A 20092-nucleotide genomic window follows, 5' to 3' on the forward strand; every position below is an offset into this window, starting at 1 on the left:
GAGCTTTGTAATTACCTGCTGGTCATATGCATCTTTTACAGACTGACAAAGCTGTTTTTCAGATTCGAAGTCCCGCCGCAGCTTAGTAATGACTGCTGAAGTGTGGCTCTCAAGATCCTGGAGACACTGGTCCGCCTGAGACAGAGAACAGATATTGTAAAGTCAAATCTGTGACATAAGTATAAATAGATCAGAATCAATATCACATTTTCATGGAAAATCCATTAAAATAAAACATATCCTTAATTTTATTCAAATGTTAGGGATAAACAAGGCTGCCCTAATAGCATATACACAAGTGCTGTACTAAGGATCCAGCAGAATATACTACAAGCAAGCTTGCAGCCCTATTCCTTCTCCCACTACATGAGTGATCTCACTATGGAGGGATGTGGGAGCTTGGCTGCGAGTTAGATCTTAGCACCATTCAGACAGTGTTCACACACCGTAGGTAGTCTAGTGGTAGGACCCATGCCACACTGAGATACCTCGACGGTGGTGCAAAAGGGCTTTGTTGTGTTCCCGACTGGAATATCAGTTTTCAACATCAGCCTGAGGCCTCCTTCACACGACCTTATGTCTTTTTCAGTGTTTTGCAGTCTGTTTTTCAAGGATCCATTATTCCGTTTATTTGTTACCGTTGTGTTTCCGTTTCTGTTCTGTCAGAAAAAATTAGGCTGGGCCTAAAATTTTCAATAGATGGTTCCACAAAAACGGAACAGATACGGAAGACATACAGATGCATTTCCGTATGTGTTCTTTTTTTGCGGACCCATTGAGTTGAATGGAGCCACGGAACATGATTTGCAGGCAATAATAGGACATGTTCTATCTTTCAACGGAATGGAAAAACGGAAACGGAATGCATACGGAGTACAATCTGTTTTCTTTTGCGTAACCATTGAAATGAATGGTTTCATATACGGACCGTACACGGAACACAAAAAACGGCCCATAAACAGGAAAAAATAAAATAAATGGTCGTGTGAAAGAGGCCTGAGGGATTAGCCAGTATTGTCAGTTGCATATCATTGTGGTGCAACTTTCTCAGTGATGTATATTTTTTTTTTATATTTGCATCCACACACTACTTGTGTAGGATGCCATTGCCATCTGATCCTGAGTTGTGTCATGTGACCAGCACTCAGACTTTCCAAATAACACAGCATCTTATGTGTGGACAGGAAGCCAGTCTCTCCATGTATTCCTATGGGAGCCTCAATGTCAGTCTCATAGGAATGAATAGAGAAGTAACTGACTTCCTGTCCTGTGTCAGCGAGTTGGTCACATGACTCAGCTGAAGATCAGAAGGGAGGGTATAACTCACAAATACAGTCACTGGTGAGAAGATCACATTTACTACAAATTACATCATGCACCTTTCTAACAGGCCAGAGAACATTTTTTCTTGGAGTGCGTCTTTAATATTGCTGGTCACACACCAGCCATATGTTGCATTATATCAAGGTACAATATTATTTTTTTCTAGCTATTGGTTTGTAGTAATAGCTTTAAATACCGCTTCCTTAGCCTGCATAGCGTCTTCCAGTCGTGCTTTCATTTCATCCTGCTGAAGGAGACTGTCCTTTAACTTCTCGCTCATTTTCTTTAAAATGCTTGTGTAATCTGCTAGAAGCTTGCGAGTATGGCTCATCTAAAAGGCAAGGACAAAAAGGAATATTGCCGTTTAACTTTATAATCTGCATTTTTATAAATGTACAATTATTTCTACTCTCAGCTGAAAAAAGTGGTTACAGTTGCAGTCTAGATGCAAAGTCTAGGCCAGGGGTGCACAACCTTATCTGATGAGAGAACCAGGCTGTCCTAAGGGCTGCAAGAAAAATTATAGGTGGTTTTCCCAGGAGTCAAGTATTCAGCACAGGATAGCTGATCAATATCAGATTGGCCGGAGTCCAGCTCGCAGAACCCCCCCTCCCCATCAGCTTTTTGGAGGGGATGTGGTGCTCGGATAAGTGCTACGGCCTCTTCATAGGATATGAAGCACAATGCCGTACATTGTGTAGTGTCGGTGCTTTGTATTGTAGCCCAGGACTGATGTGCACAAAGGCCATGTGACTGATGGACGGGACATCACTCTCCAAAAAAGGGCCTCATCTCCCATCTGAGCACTCTGGCGCCTTTCAACAGAGGTGCTGGGAGTCAGACCCCTATCAACCCTGAGAATAGGTCATCAATATGCAAGTCCCAGAAAACACTATTAAAGGAGCATTATCTTCTGTGGCTAGTCACTGGTGATTAACATGTATGGCACAGAAATTATTACTTTACAGCGGGAGACCCACATTCATTAAAGCTACAATGCCATGCTCAGATAAGGGCTATATAATGTAGCTCAAATTTTTGGACTTGGTGACAGGTCCTCTTTAAAGGGTACCTAGCCCTTCAGAAAAGCTAAATAAATAAAAAATCTAATAAAAAAAATGTAATCGTAACTGCGATCAAAAGCATATTTGTAATTATATTTTTATTTTACAAGCACTGTTCTCCTAAAGCCTTGCACAGGTGGGCTATGTCAGGGACAGGATGCAGGATAGATGTCCTCTGGGGGACCTGCCCTGTGTTCACTCCGCTCAACGTATAGCCTGCACAGATACGGTATGCAGGCTATTTGTGAAGCGAGGGGAAGGCACGTCACCTATCTATGCCAGGCTTTTGGAGAACAGTGCTGGTACAGACAGGAGCAGCCACAGAGGAACCAGTATTGCTATACACAGCCGCGTATGGGAGTACGGATTGCAAAGCACAATAGGCACCTGAACTCTCCTAAAGAGGTCTCCAGTGGATGCCTGCTGTGTAACAGAGACGGCACTGGCCTGTTATGATGCTCACACAGCTACTAAACTGGCTCCATCTCTTAAGACCCATTATTCTCCTCAGCACATGTATGGAGGATGTCAGGAAGGGGTTAAAGGCAAGTAACAACTTTGTAGCACCACCTTGGCTACACTGCAATTAGTCACTAACTTCTTACCTCTTGCAGTAGGTCAGCTCTGTCTTTTTGAGTAATTTCATATAGACTCTTCGCAAACTCGATCATAGATGAGGCTTCATTCTTGTGTGATGTCTGCAAAAGAACACAATCCAGTCCTAAAACTACTGAACTTTCCTCTCAAACTGCAAGCATAGGGTCAAGTCAGAAATCTGATCACATTGACAGACAGCGATTAGACATTGAAGGGAATCCGTCACCACAATCTTGGAACATTCAGCTGTATTACTCCAGATAATGAGTCCTGATAACTAGTTTTCATTTTACTACTGCCCTTCGCTCCCCCACTGAAATACATTATCAGGACTGCTGTGCATGGGCACAGGAGTCCTCTCCATTATGTTAGCATGGCACAGCAGCCCGGACTGCGCATTTCAGTGCCACTTTGGGCGTTGACAGCAGGGGAGATGGAGGGCTGTAAGAAATATACCTGTATTAATAGGACATATATTATTTATATAAATGAGGTATTTAGAGCACCAGGGGACTGGCCATAGCACCAGGAGCACTGCCAGCACAATGCCCCCTGTACTCCCTCCTTCTCTTTGAGTGACAAGGCTGAACATCTTGTCCATCCCTTTGTTCTCGATGCAACGCCAAAGCTCAGGGATCAGAGTTATTGCACATCATGGACTCTGCCTCCAGCTATCTGCTATGTAACACAGCAGGCACCTGACAGCTATGGCATCGCTCAGTTTCTGAATGGGCACCATCTTTAAGAATCAACATCTGCTATACATGTACGGCAGATGTTGGAAAAAGGTTAAAGACAACCAATTATACTGCCAGAGTTCAGAGTATGAATAAATATATATAATGCATGTAAGACAGCATTAAAGTGTTCCGAGTGTGTAGAGTATGTTGCGTTTTGCACAACATTAATTACGGTTTGTAGTTTGCACTCCTTTCATCTGCTAATTTGTGCAAAAGTAAAGATCTTACGTTCTTACTGTGTGTTGCACAGTAACTTGTAGGAGAACAGAATTTGGCAGAGTAGAAATTCCTTCCTAGCTAATCACTGCTGCTGTCTGGCTGTGCAGGCTCTGCAATGCAAATATCTAATGCTTTCTTACACATGTGATACAGAACATATAGTACATCAAGACGGTCTGATCGTGACCAGTACATCAGAGGTGAATATTCCCAACTCACCAAAGCGTCAGTAGCTACTTTAAGATGTTGGTTTAAGGTCTCTTCTTGCTCCAGACTGCGCTGCACTGACTCAAGTCTACTCAGCGTTTTCATATACAGATCATGGTAGTACTCTTCCTCCTGAAAGCAATACATTTGGAACAGGACAAGTTTATTTTATAAACTCTGAAAACAATAAAATTATATACATTAAGACAATGTAACTTACACTGAACAAAAATATAAACACAACACTTTCGGTTTTGCTCCCATTTTGCATGAGCTGAAATATTTTCTACATACACAAAAGACCCATTACTCTCAAATATTGTTCACAAATCTGTCTAAGGGTGCATTCACACGTCCTGTTTTTTTTCATCCTGAAAAACGGTCCGTTTTTTGCGGATCCGTTGTTCCTGAAAATGTTTCCGTATGTCATCCGTTTTTTGCGGATCCGCAAAAAACGGAAACATGTATACATTTCAATAATCAAATAAAGTTGTTTGGATTTCTTTGAAAAAAAATAAAAAAAATAAAATAATTTGTTATGTGTTTCCAGGAACGGAATCCGCAAAAAACGGATGACATACGGAATGACATCCGAATGTCATCCGTGTTTTGCGGATCCATTGACTTTGTATTGTACCAGGATCCGATTTTTCAGGACAAGAATAGGACATGTTTTATATTTAAACGGACATGCGGAACGGAACAACGGAAACGGACAGCACACATTGTGCTGTCCGATTTTTTCCAGGACCCATTGAAAATGAATGGGTCCAGATCTGGTCCTGATCTGTTCCTGAAAAAACGGAACAGATCAGGAAAGAAAAAACGGACGTGTGAATGGACCCTAAGGGTCCATTCACACGTCCGTTGTTTCTTTCCTGATCTGTTCAGTTTTTTGCTGAACAGATCTGGACCCATTCATTTTCAATGGGTCCTGAAAAAAAAAAAAAAATCAGACATTGTGCTGTCCGATTTTTTCCAGGACCCATTGAAAATGAATGGGTTCAGATCTGGTCCAGATCTGTTCCGCAAAAAACGGAACAGATCAGGAAAGAAACAACGGACGTGTGAATGGACCCTAAATCTGTATTAGAGAGCGCCTCTCCTTTGCCGAGATAATCCATCCCACCTCACCGGTGCGGCATATCAAGGTGCTGATTAGACAGCATGAATATTGCACAAGTGTGCCTTAGACTGCCCACAATAAAAGGCCACTCTGGATAGGATAGGACTGCTCTATTATGGGTCGGACGATCTGCAGAATGCACATGGTCGGTATCCATGTTTTGCAGATCTGCAATTTGTGGACTGCAAAACTGACACTGTCGTGTGCATGAGGCCTTATGCTGCCAAAAGTACTGGACAGACCACTGGTACCAATGATGGAGATTCCAAATGCATATGAACAGAGCATATATAGTCTGAAAACTCATTTGTTGCAACTCTATAATTTTAATAATGATTTTTTTTTTTGAAAACTAGGATGTAATCTAAACTATTTAGTGATTTATTAGGAATTTACATACAAGCTAATAGCGACTCAAGCGGAAGCCTTCCTATTTATGACAAGTCCTGCACAGCCTATGAGCAGATAGTCTGGCCCTTACCCTACTGGTGCAAGTGACACATGTTTGTGTGGCACATTCCCTCTGCTCCGATGGTTTAGAAGAAACTTGATTCTGTTGCCAGCCTTGAAGTTGTCGTGAAAGCACTTCAACTACGATTAGCGTGCCTTCCAAGCGATCCATCAGCTCCTCCTGAGATGCGTTACGTAAGGCCTCTCTAGAGAAACTGAAAGATGAAGCAACGTGTATAAATCCTCCATGTGTCAGACTCTTTGGCCTCAAATATATTATTTTCTAAAGCACGCCACACAAGTCAAGTAATGAGCAATAAATGTACAGTACAGACCAAAAGTTTGGACACACCTTCTCAAAGAGTTTTCTTTATTTTACTGACTATGAAAATTGTAGATTCACACTGAAGGCATCAAAACTATGAATTAACACATGTGGAATTATATACATAACAAAAAAGTGTGAAACAACTGAAAATATGTCATATTCTAGGTTCTTCAAAGTAGCCACCTTTTGCTTCGATTACTGCTTTGCACACTCTTGGCATTCTCTTGATGAGCTTCAAGAGGTAGTCACCTGAAATGGTCTTCCAACAGTCTTGAAGGAGTTCCCAGAGATGCTTAGCACTTGTTGGCCCTTTTGCCTTCACTCTGCGGTCCAGCTCACCCCAAACCATCTTGATTGGGTTCAGGTCCGGTGACTCTGGAGGCCAGGCCATCTGGCGCAGCTCCCCATCACTCTCCTTCATGGTCAAATAGCCCTTACACAGCCTGGAGGTGTGTTTGGGGTCATTGTCCTGTTGAAAAATAAATGATGGTCCAACTAAACGCAAACCGGATGGAATAGCGTGCCGCTGCAAGATGCTGTGGTAGCCATGCTGGTATGCCTTCAATTTTGAATAAATCCCCAACAGTGTCACCAGCAAAGCACCCCCACACCATCACACCTCCTCCTCCATGCTTCACGGTGGGAACCAGGCATGTAGAGTCCATCCGTTCACCTTTTCTGCGTCGCACAAAGACACGGTTGTTGGAACCAAAGATCTCAAATTTGGACTCAGACCAAAGCACAGATTTCCACTGGTCCAATGTCCATTCCTTGTGTTCTTTAGCCCAAACAAGTCTCTTCTGCTTGTTGCCTGTCCTTAGCAGTGGTTTCCTAGCAGATATTCTACCACGAAGGCCCGATTCACACAGTCTCCTCTTAACAGTTGTTCTAGAGATGTGTCTGCTGCTAGAACTCTGTGTGGCATTGACCTGAACTTATCCTCTGCAGCAGAGGTGACTCTTGGTCTTCCTTTCCTGGTGCGGGCCGCATGTGAGCCAGTTTCTTTGTAGCGCTTGATGGTTTTTGTGACTGCACTTGAGGACACTTTCAAAGTTTTCCCAATTTTTCGGACTGACTGACCTTCATTTCTTAAAGTAATGGTCTATTTAGTAGGACTATGAGCTGTGTATCCACCTTTCTTCTCCACAACGCAACTGATGGTCCCAACCCCATTTATAAGGCAAGAAATCCCACTTATTAAACCTGACAGGGCACACCTGTGAAGTGAAAACCATTTCAGGAGACTACCTCTTGAAGCTCATCAAGAGAATGCCAAGAGTGTGCAAAGCAGTAATCAAAGGTGGCCACTTTGAAGAACCTAGAATATGACATATTTTCAGTTGTTTCACACTTTTTTGTTATGTATATAATTCCACATGGGTTAATTCATAGTTTTGATGCCTTCAGTGTGAATCTCCAATTTTCATAGTCATGAAAATAAAGAAAACCCTTTGAATGAGAAGGTGTGTCCAAACTTTTGGTCTGTACTGTATATATTAAAAGGGAACCTGTCACCATAAGAATACAATGCAGTCTGAAGGTTATAGAGCAAGAAAACATGAGTGGATTGAGATATAGTTTTATACATAAAGACTTTGTAATACATAATTTCTTCTTTTAAAACTCTGCTCTTTTAATACTTGGAAGTCATATGGGTAGTTCTGTCAGTGACTGAGAGCTACCGGATTTTTCAGACTGTAAGACTCACTTTCCCCCCCAAAAAAAGTGAGAGAAATGGTGTCTTATAGTCCTAATGCTAAAGGATCACTTCAGTTATTGAAGCAGTAATTTGTATGCAGGAGGTGTGGGGAGTGCTGTGTGACTGTACTTACCCTCCTTGGTCTTCTTTTGGGCCCCACTCTGAACTGTGTCCTGACTGCATACAACATCAGAACGTAGTTGCTGTGCGACATCAGGTCACAGTGCAGCACGGGCCAGAAGAGCAGAGCGCTGCATCCGAATAGTGGCAGTGCCGCCTGGAGCAAGGGAGGTAATTTTTTTTTTTAAATGTCTGATCTGAGGCCGATGGCGCTTTGAGGTCTGATGAAAAATATATTTTTTCTTATTTTCATCCTCTAAATACTAGGCGAGTCTTATAGTCCAAAAAGCCAGTAACTATGCATGAGAACTACCGACTCCTAGCATAGAAAAACCCAGACATTTAAATGAATAAATTACGTTTTACTGAATCTTTTCTTATAAAACTACGCCACTCTTCCTGCTCTATGACACACTGCCTGCAGTTAGCACTGCATTTGCAAGGTGACAGGTTCCCTTTAATAAGGATTTTTTCAGGATAGGACATCAATAATAAATCAGTGAAGGATCTGTCTCTCAGGACCCTCCAATCAGCTGCAGGAGGGGCAGTGGCTTTTGGCGGGTTACTCAGAGTCAGACTGACAATAATGAAAAACTGATCTATAATATTCTGAACGGAAAACCCCTTTAAAATGTATCACAAAGGGCTGCTGTTACAGCTACCACACACATACAGTTGAAACCAGAAGTTTACATACACTGTATAAAAAGACACATGCCTCTTTTTCTCAATATCTGACATGAAATCAGAATAAACCTTTCCTGTTTTTGGTCATCTAGGATTACCATAATTCATATTTGCCAAATGCCAGAATGAGAAAGAGAATGTTTTAAGGCATTTTTATTACTTTATGCAAATCTCAAAAGTTTACATACATTTCATTAATATTCGGTACCATTGCCCTTAAAAACTGTATGACTTGGGTCAAATGTTTTGGATATCCTTCCAAAAGGTTCTCACAATAGTTGGTCACAATTTGGGCCCATTCCTCCTGATAGAACTGGTGTAGCTGAGCCATGTTTGTTGGTCGCCTTGCTCGCACCTGCCTTTTCAGCTTTGCCCATACATTTTCTATAGGATTGAGATCAGGGCTTTGTAATGGCCACTCCAAAACATTGACTTGGTTATCCTTACGCCACTTTGTAACCAGCTTGGCAGTATGCTTCGGGTCATTGTCCATTTGGAAGACTCATTTCCGCCCAAGCTGTAATTTCCTGGCTGATGTCTTGAGATGTTGCTTCAGTATTTCCACATAATCTTCTTTCCTCATGATGCCATCTATTTTGTGAAGTGCACTAGTCCCTCATGCAGCAAAACAACATGATGCTGCCACCCCGTGTTTCACAGTTGGGATGGTGTTCTTAGGCTTCCAAGCGTCTCCCTTTTTCCTCCAAACTTAAAGGGTTTCTACCACATAGTTTTGACAAATTTAGCTTTCAGACACTAGCGATCCGCTAGTGTCTGCTCTACCAAACAATCCTAATATAATAGCTTTTTGTGCAGCTGTTTCCATAAAAAACAAACTTTTATTGATATGCTAATGAGCCTCTAGGTGCTATGGGGGCGTCTTTTCAGCACCTAGAGGCTCGGTCTACCTTCACAAAATGCCGCCCAGCGCGTCCCTCCAGCCCGCCCATCTCCTCTGGAATGCGATCCTTCCTCTGAGTCAGCAGACGAATTCTCGCACCTGCGCCGTGCGCGTCTGTCTTCGGCGCAGTAAATGTCTGACCGCTGCCTGCACAGACATCTCGGTTATCGGCGCAGTGAATGTCTGACCGCTCCCTGCACAGACATCTCCACTGCGCCTGCGCCGATGACCGAGATGTCTGTGCAGGCAGCGGTCAGACATTCACTGCGCCTGCACCGAAGACAGATGCACTGAAGACAGAGGTAGGATCACATTCCAGAGGAGATGGGCGGGCTGGAGGGACGCGCTGGGCGGCATTTTGTGAAGGTAGACTGAGCCTCTAGGTGCTGAAAAGATGCCCCCATAGCACCTAGAGGCTCATTAGCATATCAATAAATGTTCGTTTTTTATGGAAACAGCTGCACAAAAAGCTATTATAATAGCATTGTTTGGTAGAGCAGACACTAGCGGATCGCTAATGTCTGACAGCTAAATATGTGAAAACGATGTGGTAGAAACCCTTTAAAGATGGTCATTATGGCCAACATTTTTGTTTCGTCAGACCACAGGACATGTCTCCAAAAATGTAGGTCTTTGTTCCTGTGTGCATTTTCAAACATTAATCTGGCTTTTTTCTGTTTCTTTTGGAGTAATGGCTTCTTCCTGGCAGAGTGGCCTTTCAGCCCATGTTGATACAGAACTCGCTTCACTGTGGATATTGACACAATCTTACCTGCTTCCGCCATCAACTTGACAAGGTCTGTTGATTTTGTTCTTGGGTTGATATGCACATGTCGGACCAAAGCACGTTCATCTCTGGGACACAGAACTCGTCTCCTTCCTGAGCTGGGCCCATATGATGGCTGGACATTCCCATCTTGTTTGTACAGATGAACGAGGCACCTTCAGGTATCTTGAAAGTGCACCCAAGGTTGAGCCAGACTTGTGCAAGTCCACAATTCTCTTCCTGATATCTTGGCTGATTACTTAAGGGCCGTTTCACACGAGCGGATGCCGTGCGTGGCATCCGCTCCGTGAAAGAGTGCCAAGACCCGCTGCAGACTGCAGAGGCACGGAGTATTAACATGACTGTTAATGCTCCGTGCCTCTCTGTGATCGCTTTACTACGAAATCACAGTTGTCACTTTCCCATGATGCTACAAGACTTTCCCATGATGCTACACAAAGAAGCAGTGTGTTTCCAGGTGTGCATTTAAATACATCCACAGGTGTGTCTCTAATTAAAGAGGACCTTTTTTGTTTTGTTTTTTTTTAGTTTAGATCAGGGATGCTCAACCTGCGGCACTCCAGCTGTTGTAAAACTACAACTCCCACCATGCACCTATGTAGGCTGTCTGAGAATGATGGGAGTTGTAGTTTTACAACAGCTGGAGGGCCACAGGTTGAGCATGCCTGGTTTAGATAATACCTTTCTTTGTGAGGTACCCCCCGCTGATGCTGCCACCCTGGCCGTTTTTTATTTTTTTTTCAAATACCGCTCCTACTCCCCGCTGTGCCCCCTGTAGTTTTCCCGCTCAGTATGTTAATACTGAGCATCGAAACAGGGAGGAGGAGACACACCAGGGTTTCTCAATGGGAGTCTCCCTCTCCCTGGCTGTGCTGCGATCCAATCACATCAGAGAGCGTCACAGCCGGGAAGAAAATAAATAAATAAAAAAGTTCACCTTCTTCCTGGCTGTGACGCTCTCCGATGTGATTGGACCGCGGCACAGCCAGGAAGAGCGAGACGCCCATTGAGAAACCCTGGTGTCTCCTACTCCCTGTACAGATGCCTAGTATTAACCTACTGAGTGGGAAAACTACAGGAACACAGCAGGTGCGATATTTAAAAAAAAAAAAAAAAAAAAGGCAGGGTGGCAGCATCAGCAAGGAAAGGTATTTATCTAAAGTAAAAAAAACCGCAATTAGACTTACCGGTAATTCCGTTTCCTTGAATCCACCATGACGGCCCACATTGAGATTGACCCTTGACCTCTGTAGGGGCAGGAACACATAGAGAGTTTAAGAACCCCCCACCCCTCCACCTCCTCAGTGCTTCACAATTACCCGAAAAGGTGGAACAAACGTAAAAGGATATTGATCCATACCCTTAAACTCCTGCATGAATATGCAACATAAATCCAAAAAATCTTTTTTTTTTTTTTTTTTATATTTTATATATATTTTTTTTTTTTTTTTTTTTTTTAGGGACGGGGAATAGTATGGGCCGTCATGGTGGATTCAAGGAAACGGAATTACCGGTAAGTCTAATTGCGGTTTTTCCATTTCATCCACCATGACGGCCCACATTGAGACATATCAGATAACTAAATGGGTGGGGATATCGCCTGTAGAACCTTCCGGCCGAAAAGAGCTTCATTTGCGTCCGGAAGATTAAGACGATAGTGTCTTACGAAAGTATTAGCACTAGACCAGGTTGCGGCTTTACAAATCTGGTCCAGCGAGACCCCTCCTTTCTCGGCCCAAGAGGAGGATGTGGCCCTAGTAGAATGGGCTTTAACATTACCAGGACAGGGTTTGTTCTGGATCTTGTAGCAACATTCAATAGTGGATTTGATCCATCTAGCTATGGAAGACCTGGCTAACTTCTTTCCTTTATTCTTCCCTGAAAACTGAATAAGGAGATTGTCGTCCACCCTAAAATCTCTGGTAGAATCCAGGTAACGGATAACTATGTCCCTGACGTCCAGGAGATGTAACCTATCACTAGACCCTGCCTGATCGGACCTAGGGATAGAGGGTAGGAAGATCTCCTGCTCTAGATGGAAAGGAGAGACTACTTTGGGGAGAAAGCCTGGGTCGAGAGTTAAACGGATGTGATCCTTGTTAATTTGGAGGTAGGGCTCTCTACATGATAAAGCCTGGATCTCCCCGATGCGTCTGGCTGAGGTGATGGCGATCAGAAAGGCAGTCTTAAAGGAAAGGTGTTTTAGAGAGATCTCCGATGAAGGTGCAAAAGGAGGTTTTGTTAAGCCCTCTAGTACGGTGTTAAGATCCCAGGTCGGAATTCTGGATCTCAGGGAGGGTCTCAACCTAGCAACCGCTCTGAAGAACCTCCTGATCCATCTGTGGTTGGCCAGGCTACAGTCATAGAAGGAGCTTAGGGCAGAAATTTGGACCTTCAAAGTACTAGGTCTAAGGCCTAACTCAAGGCCGCACTGTAGAAAGTCCAAAATTCTGTTGATGGGAGGAGAGGTGGTGTCTGGGCGCTCAACTCCTAACCAGGAACAGTATTTCTTCCAGATCTTGAGGTAGATGGAGGAGGTCACCTTTTTCCTACTTGCCCTCAGAGTACATATCACCTTTTCCGAAAGTCCTCTGCTTCTTAGTGTCTCGCTCTCAGGATCCAGGCTGACAGCCTGAACATGCCTGGGTCTGGGTGAAGAAGAGGGCCCTGGACTAGAATGTCCCTCTGGAAGGGAATCTCCCACGGATCCTCCAGCGATAGCTGTCTTAGGGTGGAGAACCAACTTCTCTTTGGCCATAGAGGGGCTATCAGGATGAGAGTAGTCGGTTCCTCCAGAAGCTTCTGGACAATCCGAGGTAACAGTGGTATTGGGGGAAAGGCGTAGGCTAGTCTCCAATTCCAATGTATTGATAGAGCATCTATTGCCCATGGATTGTCTCCTGGGTTTAGGGAGCAGAAACAGTCTACCTGCGCATTTTTCCTGGTGGCGAATAGGTCTACCTCTGGACAGCCCCACCTTTCTGAGATCTTTTGGAAGATCTTCCTGTTCAGAGACCATTCTCCTGGGTCTACTGTCTCTCTGCTCAGAAAGTCTGCTACTGTGTTTTCGCAGCCCTTTAGGTGGATGGCGGACAGAGATAAAGTGTTTACTTCTGCCCAGGAGAAAATTCTTTTTGCTATCTCGCCAAGAGGCCGTGATCTTGTTCCCCCCTGGTGACGCAGATAGGCCACCGTTGTGGTGTTGTCTGACATTACTCTTAGATGTTGTCCTTTTAGAAGGCACTCTCCTTTTAGTAAAGCTTCCAGGACTGCGTAAAGCTCTCGGTAGTTGGAAGATCTGTCTCTTATTTCGGCAGGCCAGGTACCCTGTAGAAGATGATCTCCTATCTTTGCTCCCCAGCCTCCGAGGCTTGCGTCCGTAATTACCTGAATGACGGGATGATTCCGCCACTGAAGGCCCCCTAGCAGCCTTCTTTTTACTTTCCACCAGTCCAAATCTGTTTTTACAGACTGAGGGATACGAAAGACCCTGTCCAGGCTTAACTGTTTTCCGTCCCAGATAGTTAGGATCCAATTTTGGATTATTCTTGTGTGGCTTTGGCACCAAGCCACCGAGGGGATGCAGGCCGTTAGGCTTCCTAGGAGACTCATGGCCTTTCTGATGGAGCAGTTGCGAGCCTTCTGGAATGTTCTGACTTTCTCTATCAGGGCAGTAGCTTTGTCCTGAGGGAGGAAGGTCATCAGCCGAGACGAATCTAATTCCACGCCCAGGAACTTTATTCTTGTGGACGGGGTTAGGGTGGATTTTTTTATATTTATAATCCATCCGAGGCTCCTTAAGAGTTCCGAGAATCTTTGGGTTGCCGAAAGGTTTTCGGATTCTGTCTTGCCCAGGATTAAGAAGTCGTCGAGATAAGGTATAATTGTGATTCCTTCTTGACGAAGGCAGGCCACCATCTCTACTACGATCTTTGTGAAGACCCTGGGGGCCGAGGAAATACCAAAAGGGAGGGCGACATACTGGAAGTGATGTATAGACCTGTCTGGACCTCTTAGAGCGAACCTTAAATACTTTTGGGAAAGATGATGGATGGGGACGTGGTAGTAAGCGTCCTTCAGATCGATTGACGACATGAATGCTCCTTTTGGGATCAGAGGGATTGTGGATGGGATGGTCTCCATCCTGAACCTCCTGTATAAGATAGACCTGTTTAGGGGTTTTAAGTTTATTATCGTGCGAAAGGATTGATCTGGTTTTTTTACTAAAAAAAGACTGGAATAGAATCCTCTTCTTTCCTCTGGTATAGGAACCTTTCGTATTACCCCTAGCTCTAAGAGGTCTTGGACGCCCTGCCAGATTTTCGGGAGATCTGATCTGCTCTGAGATGTGATGCAGTATCTTTTTGGGGGGACTGATGTGAACTCTATCCTGTAGCCCTGGGAGATTATATTTAGCACCCAGGGATTTGAAGTTACCCGACTCCAGGAGGATAGAAAACCCATCAGTCGCCCCCCTACCCTGGCGTCATTGCTGCTTCGGTTGCCTATTCTGGGGATTGAGGATAAAGCCTCTTCCTCTCCCCCCTTTTGGATAACTCCATCGGCCAGACTTCCCTTTCCCCCTGTAGGATCTCTGCTGGGGTTGGTACTGCCGAAAGGGCTTCTTCTTTGGTTCTTTGTCCTCTGGAAAACCCTTCTTCTTGTCTGCTGCGCCCTCTAGGATTTTATCCAGAGTGGGGCCGAAGACAAATTCCCCTGAAAAGGGGATAGAACAAAGCTTGGCCTTGGATGCCTTGTCTCCGGACCAGGCTTTCATCCATAAAGCCCGACGGGCAGCATTAGAAAGGGCAGCATCCTTGGCGGAAAATCTGATTGACTCTGCCGATGCATCGGCTAAAAATGCCGTGGCGGAGCGGAGAAGGGGGAGAGATTCCCTGATCTCTTCTCTTGGAGTCTTGTTCTTCAGATGTTCGTCTAGTTCTCCAAGCCATATATACATTGCTCTGGCAACGGATGTGGCGGAGATGTTAGTTTTTACCCCAAACATCGCCGCTTCCCAGGATTTCTTAAGAAGGCCATCTGCCTTTCTATCCATAGGATCACTTAGCTGAGAGGAATCCTCAAAGGGTAGGGCGGTCTTTTTTGCTACCTTGGATACTTGCAAGTCGACCTTAGGCGTCTGGTTATATATTTTACTTTCAGACGGGTCAAAGCAGAGCCTATTCCTGAATTCTTTAGGAACGCCAAGTCTCTTCTCTGGATCCGACCATTCCTCTAATATCATCTCCTTTATATTTTCATTGATGGGGAAAACAATAGGAGACCTAGCTCTAAGGCCCCCAAACATCTCATCCTGAACCGTACGGGGTTTAGGAATATCTTCAATACCCATGGTGGACCTGACTGCTCGGAGCAGCTCTTCCATTTCTTTAGCGGAAAAGAAGTATCTTTTATCCTCCTCCAGAATCTCTCCGTCCGACAAGGGTTCCTCGTTAGGAAATTGTCTGGATGAGGCAGAGGCCACTTCAACCTCTTCACCCTCAGAGGAAGAAATAACGGATATTTTACGCTTCTTAGAAGGGATGGGGTCGCTGGCAGGAGTAGATAAGGAGGCTAAAGAGGACTTAATCTCATCAGAAATAAAGGACTTCATCTCCGAGAGTATATCTGGTTGCTCCGCTTTCCAAATCTCCGAAGTGCAAGGTTTGCATAGTCGCTTTTTATAATTTTCGGGGAGACGCTTGGAACAAGCACAGCATTTTAAGGGCTTTGTTTTAGATTTTAATTCCTTGCTGCCCTGCAGAAGGAAGCAACCAGATAACCCAGCATCAGTAATTCAGATTTACAAGAACTGAAATATATACCCCCCCGAAGGGGACTCACTGTGCTGGAGGCAGAAGGATCGGGACCTTCCTGGCGGGGAGCAGGTGTCTCAGACATCGCGGTGTGACAGGAGAGGTGCTGAGAGGAACCGTGGTCTTCTTTTTAAATTTCCCGGCGTCTGACGTCATCAAGCTGCGCCCTGCATGACGGCGAAGGCCTGCGCCGCACTAGCCTACTAAGAGAGGCGTGCGTCGCCCGGCCCGCCCATAGAGACGCTCCATGCGTCGCACCTGCTCCCCCTGCCGGACGCTGGAGCTCGGTCCTCCGGAAGGAAAAGGACGCCGAGCGCCGCGCGTGCTGAGAAGCCGGCACCTTCGACTGCGTCCACAAGGAGGGAAGGAAGTCAGAAGGTATGGGGAGGACCACAGGCCTCGGCATAAGCCAAGACGAGGGTCCTCGATGCTCCTAGCTGGCCAGCCTTGGCCCCTGCCGCGGGAGGCCAGCTGGAGAACCTGTAAGAAAGATACGGTTATTTCATCCTCCATGAAGGAGGAACTCTCCACGTGTTGGCCCCTGTAGGGGCAGGAAAGCACTGAGGAGGTGGAGGGGTGGGGGGTTCTTAAACTCTCTATGTGTTCCTGCCCCTACAGAGGTCAAGGGTCAATCTCAATGTGGGCCGTCATGGTGGATGAAATGGAAAATAAATAAACATGAAAGGTCCTCTTGAACGCAGATGTTGCCAACAAACCTAACAGAAGCTTCCAAACACATCATTATATGGGCAGTCCAGAATTGTTTAAAGGCATAGTAATCTTAGTGATTGTAAACTTTTGACATTGCAGAAAGTAATAAAAATGCCTTAAAACATTCTCTCTCATTATTCTGGCATTTGGCAAATAATAATTATGGTAATCCTAATTGACCAAAAACAGGAAAGGTTTATTCTGATTTCATGTCAGATATTGAGAAAAAGAGGCATGTGTCTTTTTATACAGTGTATGTAAACTTCTGGTTTCAACTGTATGGGTGACAAATGTGTGTATTTAAAGGGGTTGTCCTATTACAACATAATAGGGGATAAGTGATAGTTAGGGATATGATGGCTGAGGCCCCCACCAATCATTAGAAAGGGGGCCCGTGTTCTCCTGTTTGAATGGCGAGGTGGACCCACATGCATGCTTCCGCTCCACGAGATTGGCGGAGATGGCAGAGTACAATCACTTGGCTACCCCATAGAGTTGAATGGTGTGGCAATGTGCATGCTTGTCCACAGCTCCATTCACATAGAGGAACACAGGCCCCGTTCTAGTGGTTAGACCCCCACCAAGTAGACACTTATCATATATCCTGGAGATAAGGGATAAGCTGTTGTAATGGGACAGAGGCTTTAAAGGGAATCTGTCACCTATTTTGAGCATATAAAACCGTTAACATAGCAATGTGCAATAAACGGCGCCGCCCCCTCCACTACGTCATGTAATTTATTCACCCCACCATCCTTGCATTCTCCTTTCTTGGCCTTCGAAATCCCGCGCAGCCGCAGTATCGCTGACTGCCTGCGCCTGTACGATGCTCCTGGGTCCTGAGGCAACAGCGCTCTGATTACGTCACTGGGCTCGGCACATGCCCAGTGACACTATTGAGGATGTTGCCTCAGAACCATCGTACAGGCGCAGGCAGTCAGCAATACTGCGGCTGAGCGGGATTTCGGAGGCCAAGAAAGGAGGTTGATGACCTGACCTGTCCTGAGGAGAGGTTGGTTTGAGTAAATAAGTATATTCCTGGGGATAAATCATCGATATAAAAAAAAAAAAAAAACACCTGTAAAAGGGGTTGTTCATCTGTATGATGATTGCAATGTATACCTCGCGGTATTGTGTAATGACAATGCAGAAGGTGTTGTGACTTTCGCTGCATCAATAAAATATCTTTAAAAAAATATAAAATAAAAATTAAAGGGGCTGTTCGCCTCTGGGTGACCCCCAGTGTGGCTTGAGCTGTGGAGGAAATCATACTTACCTGGTCCCTGCATCAACATCCAGTTTGCGGGGGTCACGTGGCCGCTGCAGTGGCGACATGTTTCTCATGCATCACGTGACATGATGCACAGGGGAAACATCACATACACACTCTGCATCACTGAGTTTGTATGTGTATGGAAGGCGGCGGGGGTCAATAGCTAGGGCTGTCAGCCAAACATGCATTTAGTAGACAGCTAACTAAAGTTCATTGCCACCTTCACCCTTGGAAGAACGGTTAATTCTGCTAAATACAAGTTAGGTCTTGTGAGAACATTTCAAGGAGTATTGAAGCTGATCCAAGTGCTGCTATGGCCGGGTTCACATCACTGTCTAGCTCTGTTCTACTGATCCGCCAGAAGAACAGAAAATAACGGATCTCAGGCAGAACTGACTAAATTGGATGTAAAATAAGCACAAGGATCCTTTTTTTTTTTCAGTTCTTTTGATGGATCCGAAGAACGGAAAACTAAACGGTGATGTGAACCTGGCCTTACCAGGTTTGCATCATATCAGTAAGTGTTTTACTTAGTTACAAAAAGGTGAACTTTTTTCCCCTAAAATGGGCCCTGGGAGCATCTTACTTACGTCCATAGGACCGAATCTGTCTCTGAGGCACTATCCTTTGCACTTCTCTCCCCCTTCCCTATAATGTCACAGGAGGTATTCATGCTTTTGTTCAGAAGCATTATAGGGGTCGTCCATGTCACGCTCTCAGTGGTTGATACAGGAGTCATAGAGGTCTCAGCTTCATGAGAAGAGGCAATCATCCTTGGGGTAACAATTTTACAGATTTCTTTGCTAAGAAATAGGATCTCAGGAGACATTGAAGGATTTGGCATTATTGGAGTGGGACAGCTCTCTGTGAATGGGGTATTCTCCAAGACATGCCCTTGATCAGGGTCGAGGTTAGACGTACTGACATAATCAATTTTGGAAATAGGAGAAAACCACTTCGTATGTTTTAACGGAGTGGAGTCACCTTGATCTGTGGTCACCCCATCAACAGGTGCACAGCACTTATTTGCATGCGTCTCTGATGTGTAATTATGATCTGTTCTACATGAAGACATCTCAGGATCTTGAAATAAGACCTCTGTACGAAAAGCGTCCCAATCAGGTTCAGTATCAGGAAGAGATCTCTCAGAATGATCACCGTCTACAGGACCAAGTCTTTCAGGAGGACTACTGAGCAGTTGTGCATCCTTTAAGTCATCCATGATAGTTCCTAGGGAAGAGGAATACAATATCTCCACCAGTGGACAGCCCTTAATATTGCCTTCATCATCAGTTGACTCATTCAGGATGTAATCGTCAAAATCTTGTACGGATAAGTTCCAATTTTCAATACTCTCAGTAACTTCTGACAGAACATCCATCACCGTAACAGAGCTTAGCTCAGAGCTTGCATTAAGGTAAGGGTCCATTTCATAGGTGTCATTTGCAGAAGTAACAAAACCTGGCTCTGGCATGACCTCCACCTCATCGGTGAACTGCAGGTCTTCTAACAGACTGTCGTTTCTCGTGGAAGGCTGGCTGTCAAATGAATCTATAGGCCGTGATAGTATGGCAACGCCATGCGACTGACTAAACTGAGGACAGTTTCCAGGACCAGTAGGCAAAGCGGGTATGTCCCCTTCTGACACTTCAGACTCCAAGAGAGGAGTGTTGGCTTCAGCTTGTGAACTTTCTGTCAAAGAATCATTGTGGCAGGGGTCAGTCCAAACACTGACTGGCGTGCGAGCGCCAACTCTCGCAGACTCCTATAAAAGAGAACAGGTAAAAAAAATAATAATAATTCTTTCACTTAATAGCATTCCAAAATGTATCATTTATTTTTTTGCAAAACAAAAAAATACAAAGGGTTCTATAAATCAAGTAAAAACTGTCTGTTTTAGTATACATGTATGCTCACGAAATAATTTTGTCAATTCTGTTTTTGTTTATTAATCTGCGTAGTGCCTTTCCTCTGTTTTTTCCTCCTAGAAATGTAGCAATAAATTGACAAGTGTGTGGTACCATTCCCATTGTCAAAAGGCTGG

At 44.7% G+C, this 20092-nt stretch overlaps 1 protein-coding gene across 2 annotated transcripts in view; it reads right to left on the bottom strand.

Moving 5' to 3' along the window:
- Window positions 1–20092, bottom strand: part of SPAG5 (sperm associated antigen 5) — a 79507-nt gene that overhangs the window by 56887 nt on the left and 2528 nt on the right. For both annotated transcript variants that reach the window (XM_044283641.1, XM_044283640.1), the window contains exons 4-9: window positions 18639–19813; window positions 5758–5941; window positions 4163–4282; window positions 2993–3085; window positions 1520–1654; window positions 16–135 (exon numbers count right to left, since the gene is read on the bottom strand). In XM_044283641.1, the coding sequence (XP_044139576.1) occupies window positions 16–135; window positions 1520–1654; window positions 2993–3085; window positions 4163–4282; window positions 5758–5941; window positions 18639–19813 (1827 nt within the window). The remainder of the gene's footprint in view (window positions 1–15; window positions 136–1519; window positions 1655–2992; window positions 3086–4162; window positions 4283–5757; window positions 5942–18638; window positions 19814–20092) is intronic.

Source organism: Bufo gargarizans, chromosome 3, assembly GCF_014858855.1.
Source record: "Bufo gargarizans isolate SCDJY-AF-19 chromosome 3, ASM1485885v1, whole genome shotgun sequence".
NCBI classification, from domain to species: Eukaryota; Metazoa; Chordata; class Amphibia; order Anura; family Bufonidae; genus Bufo; species Bufo gargarizans.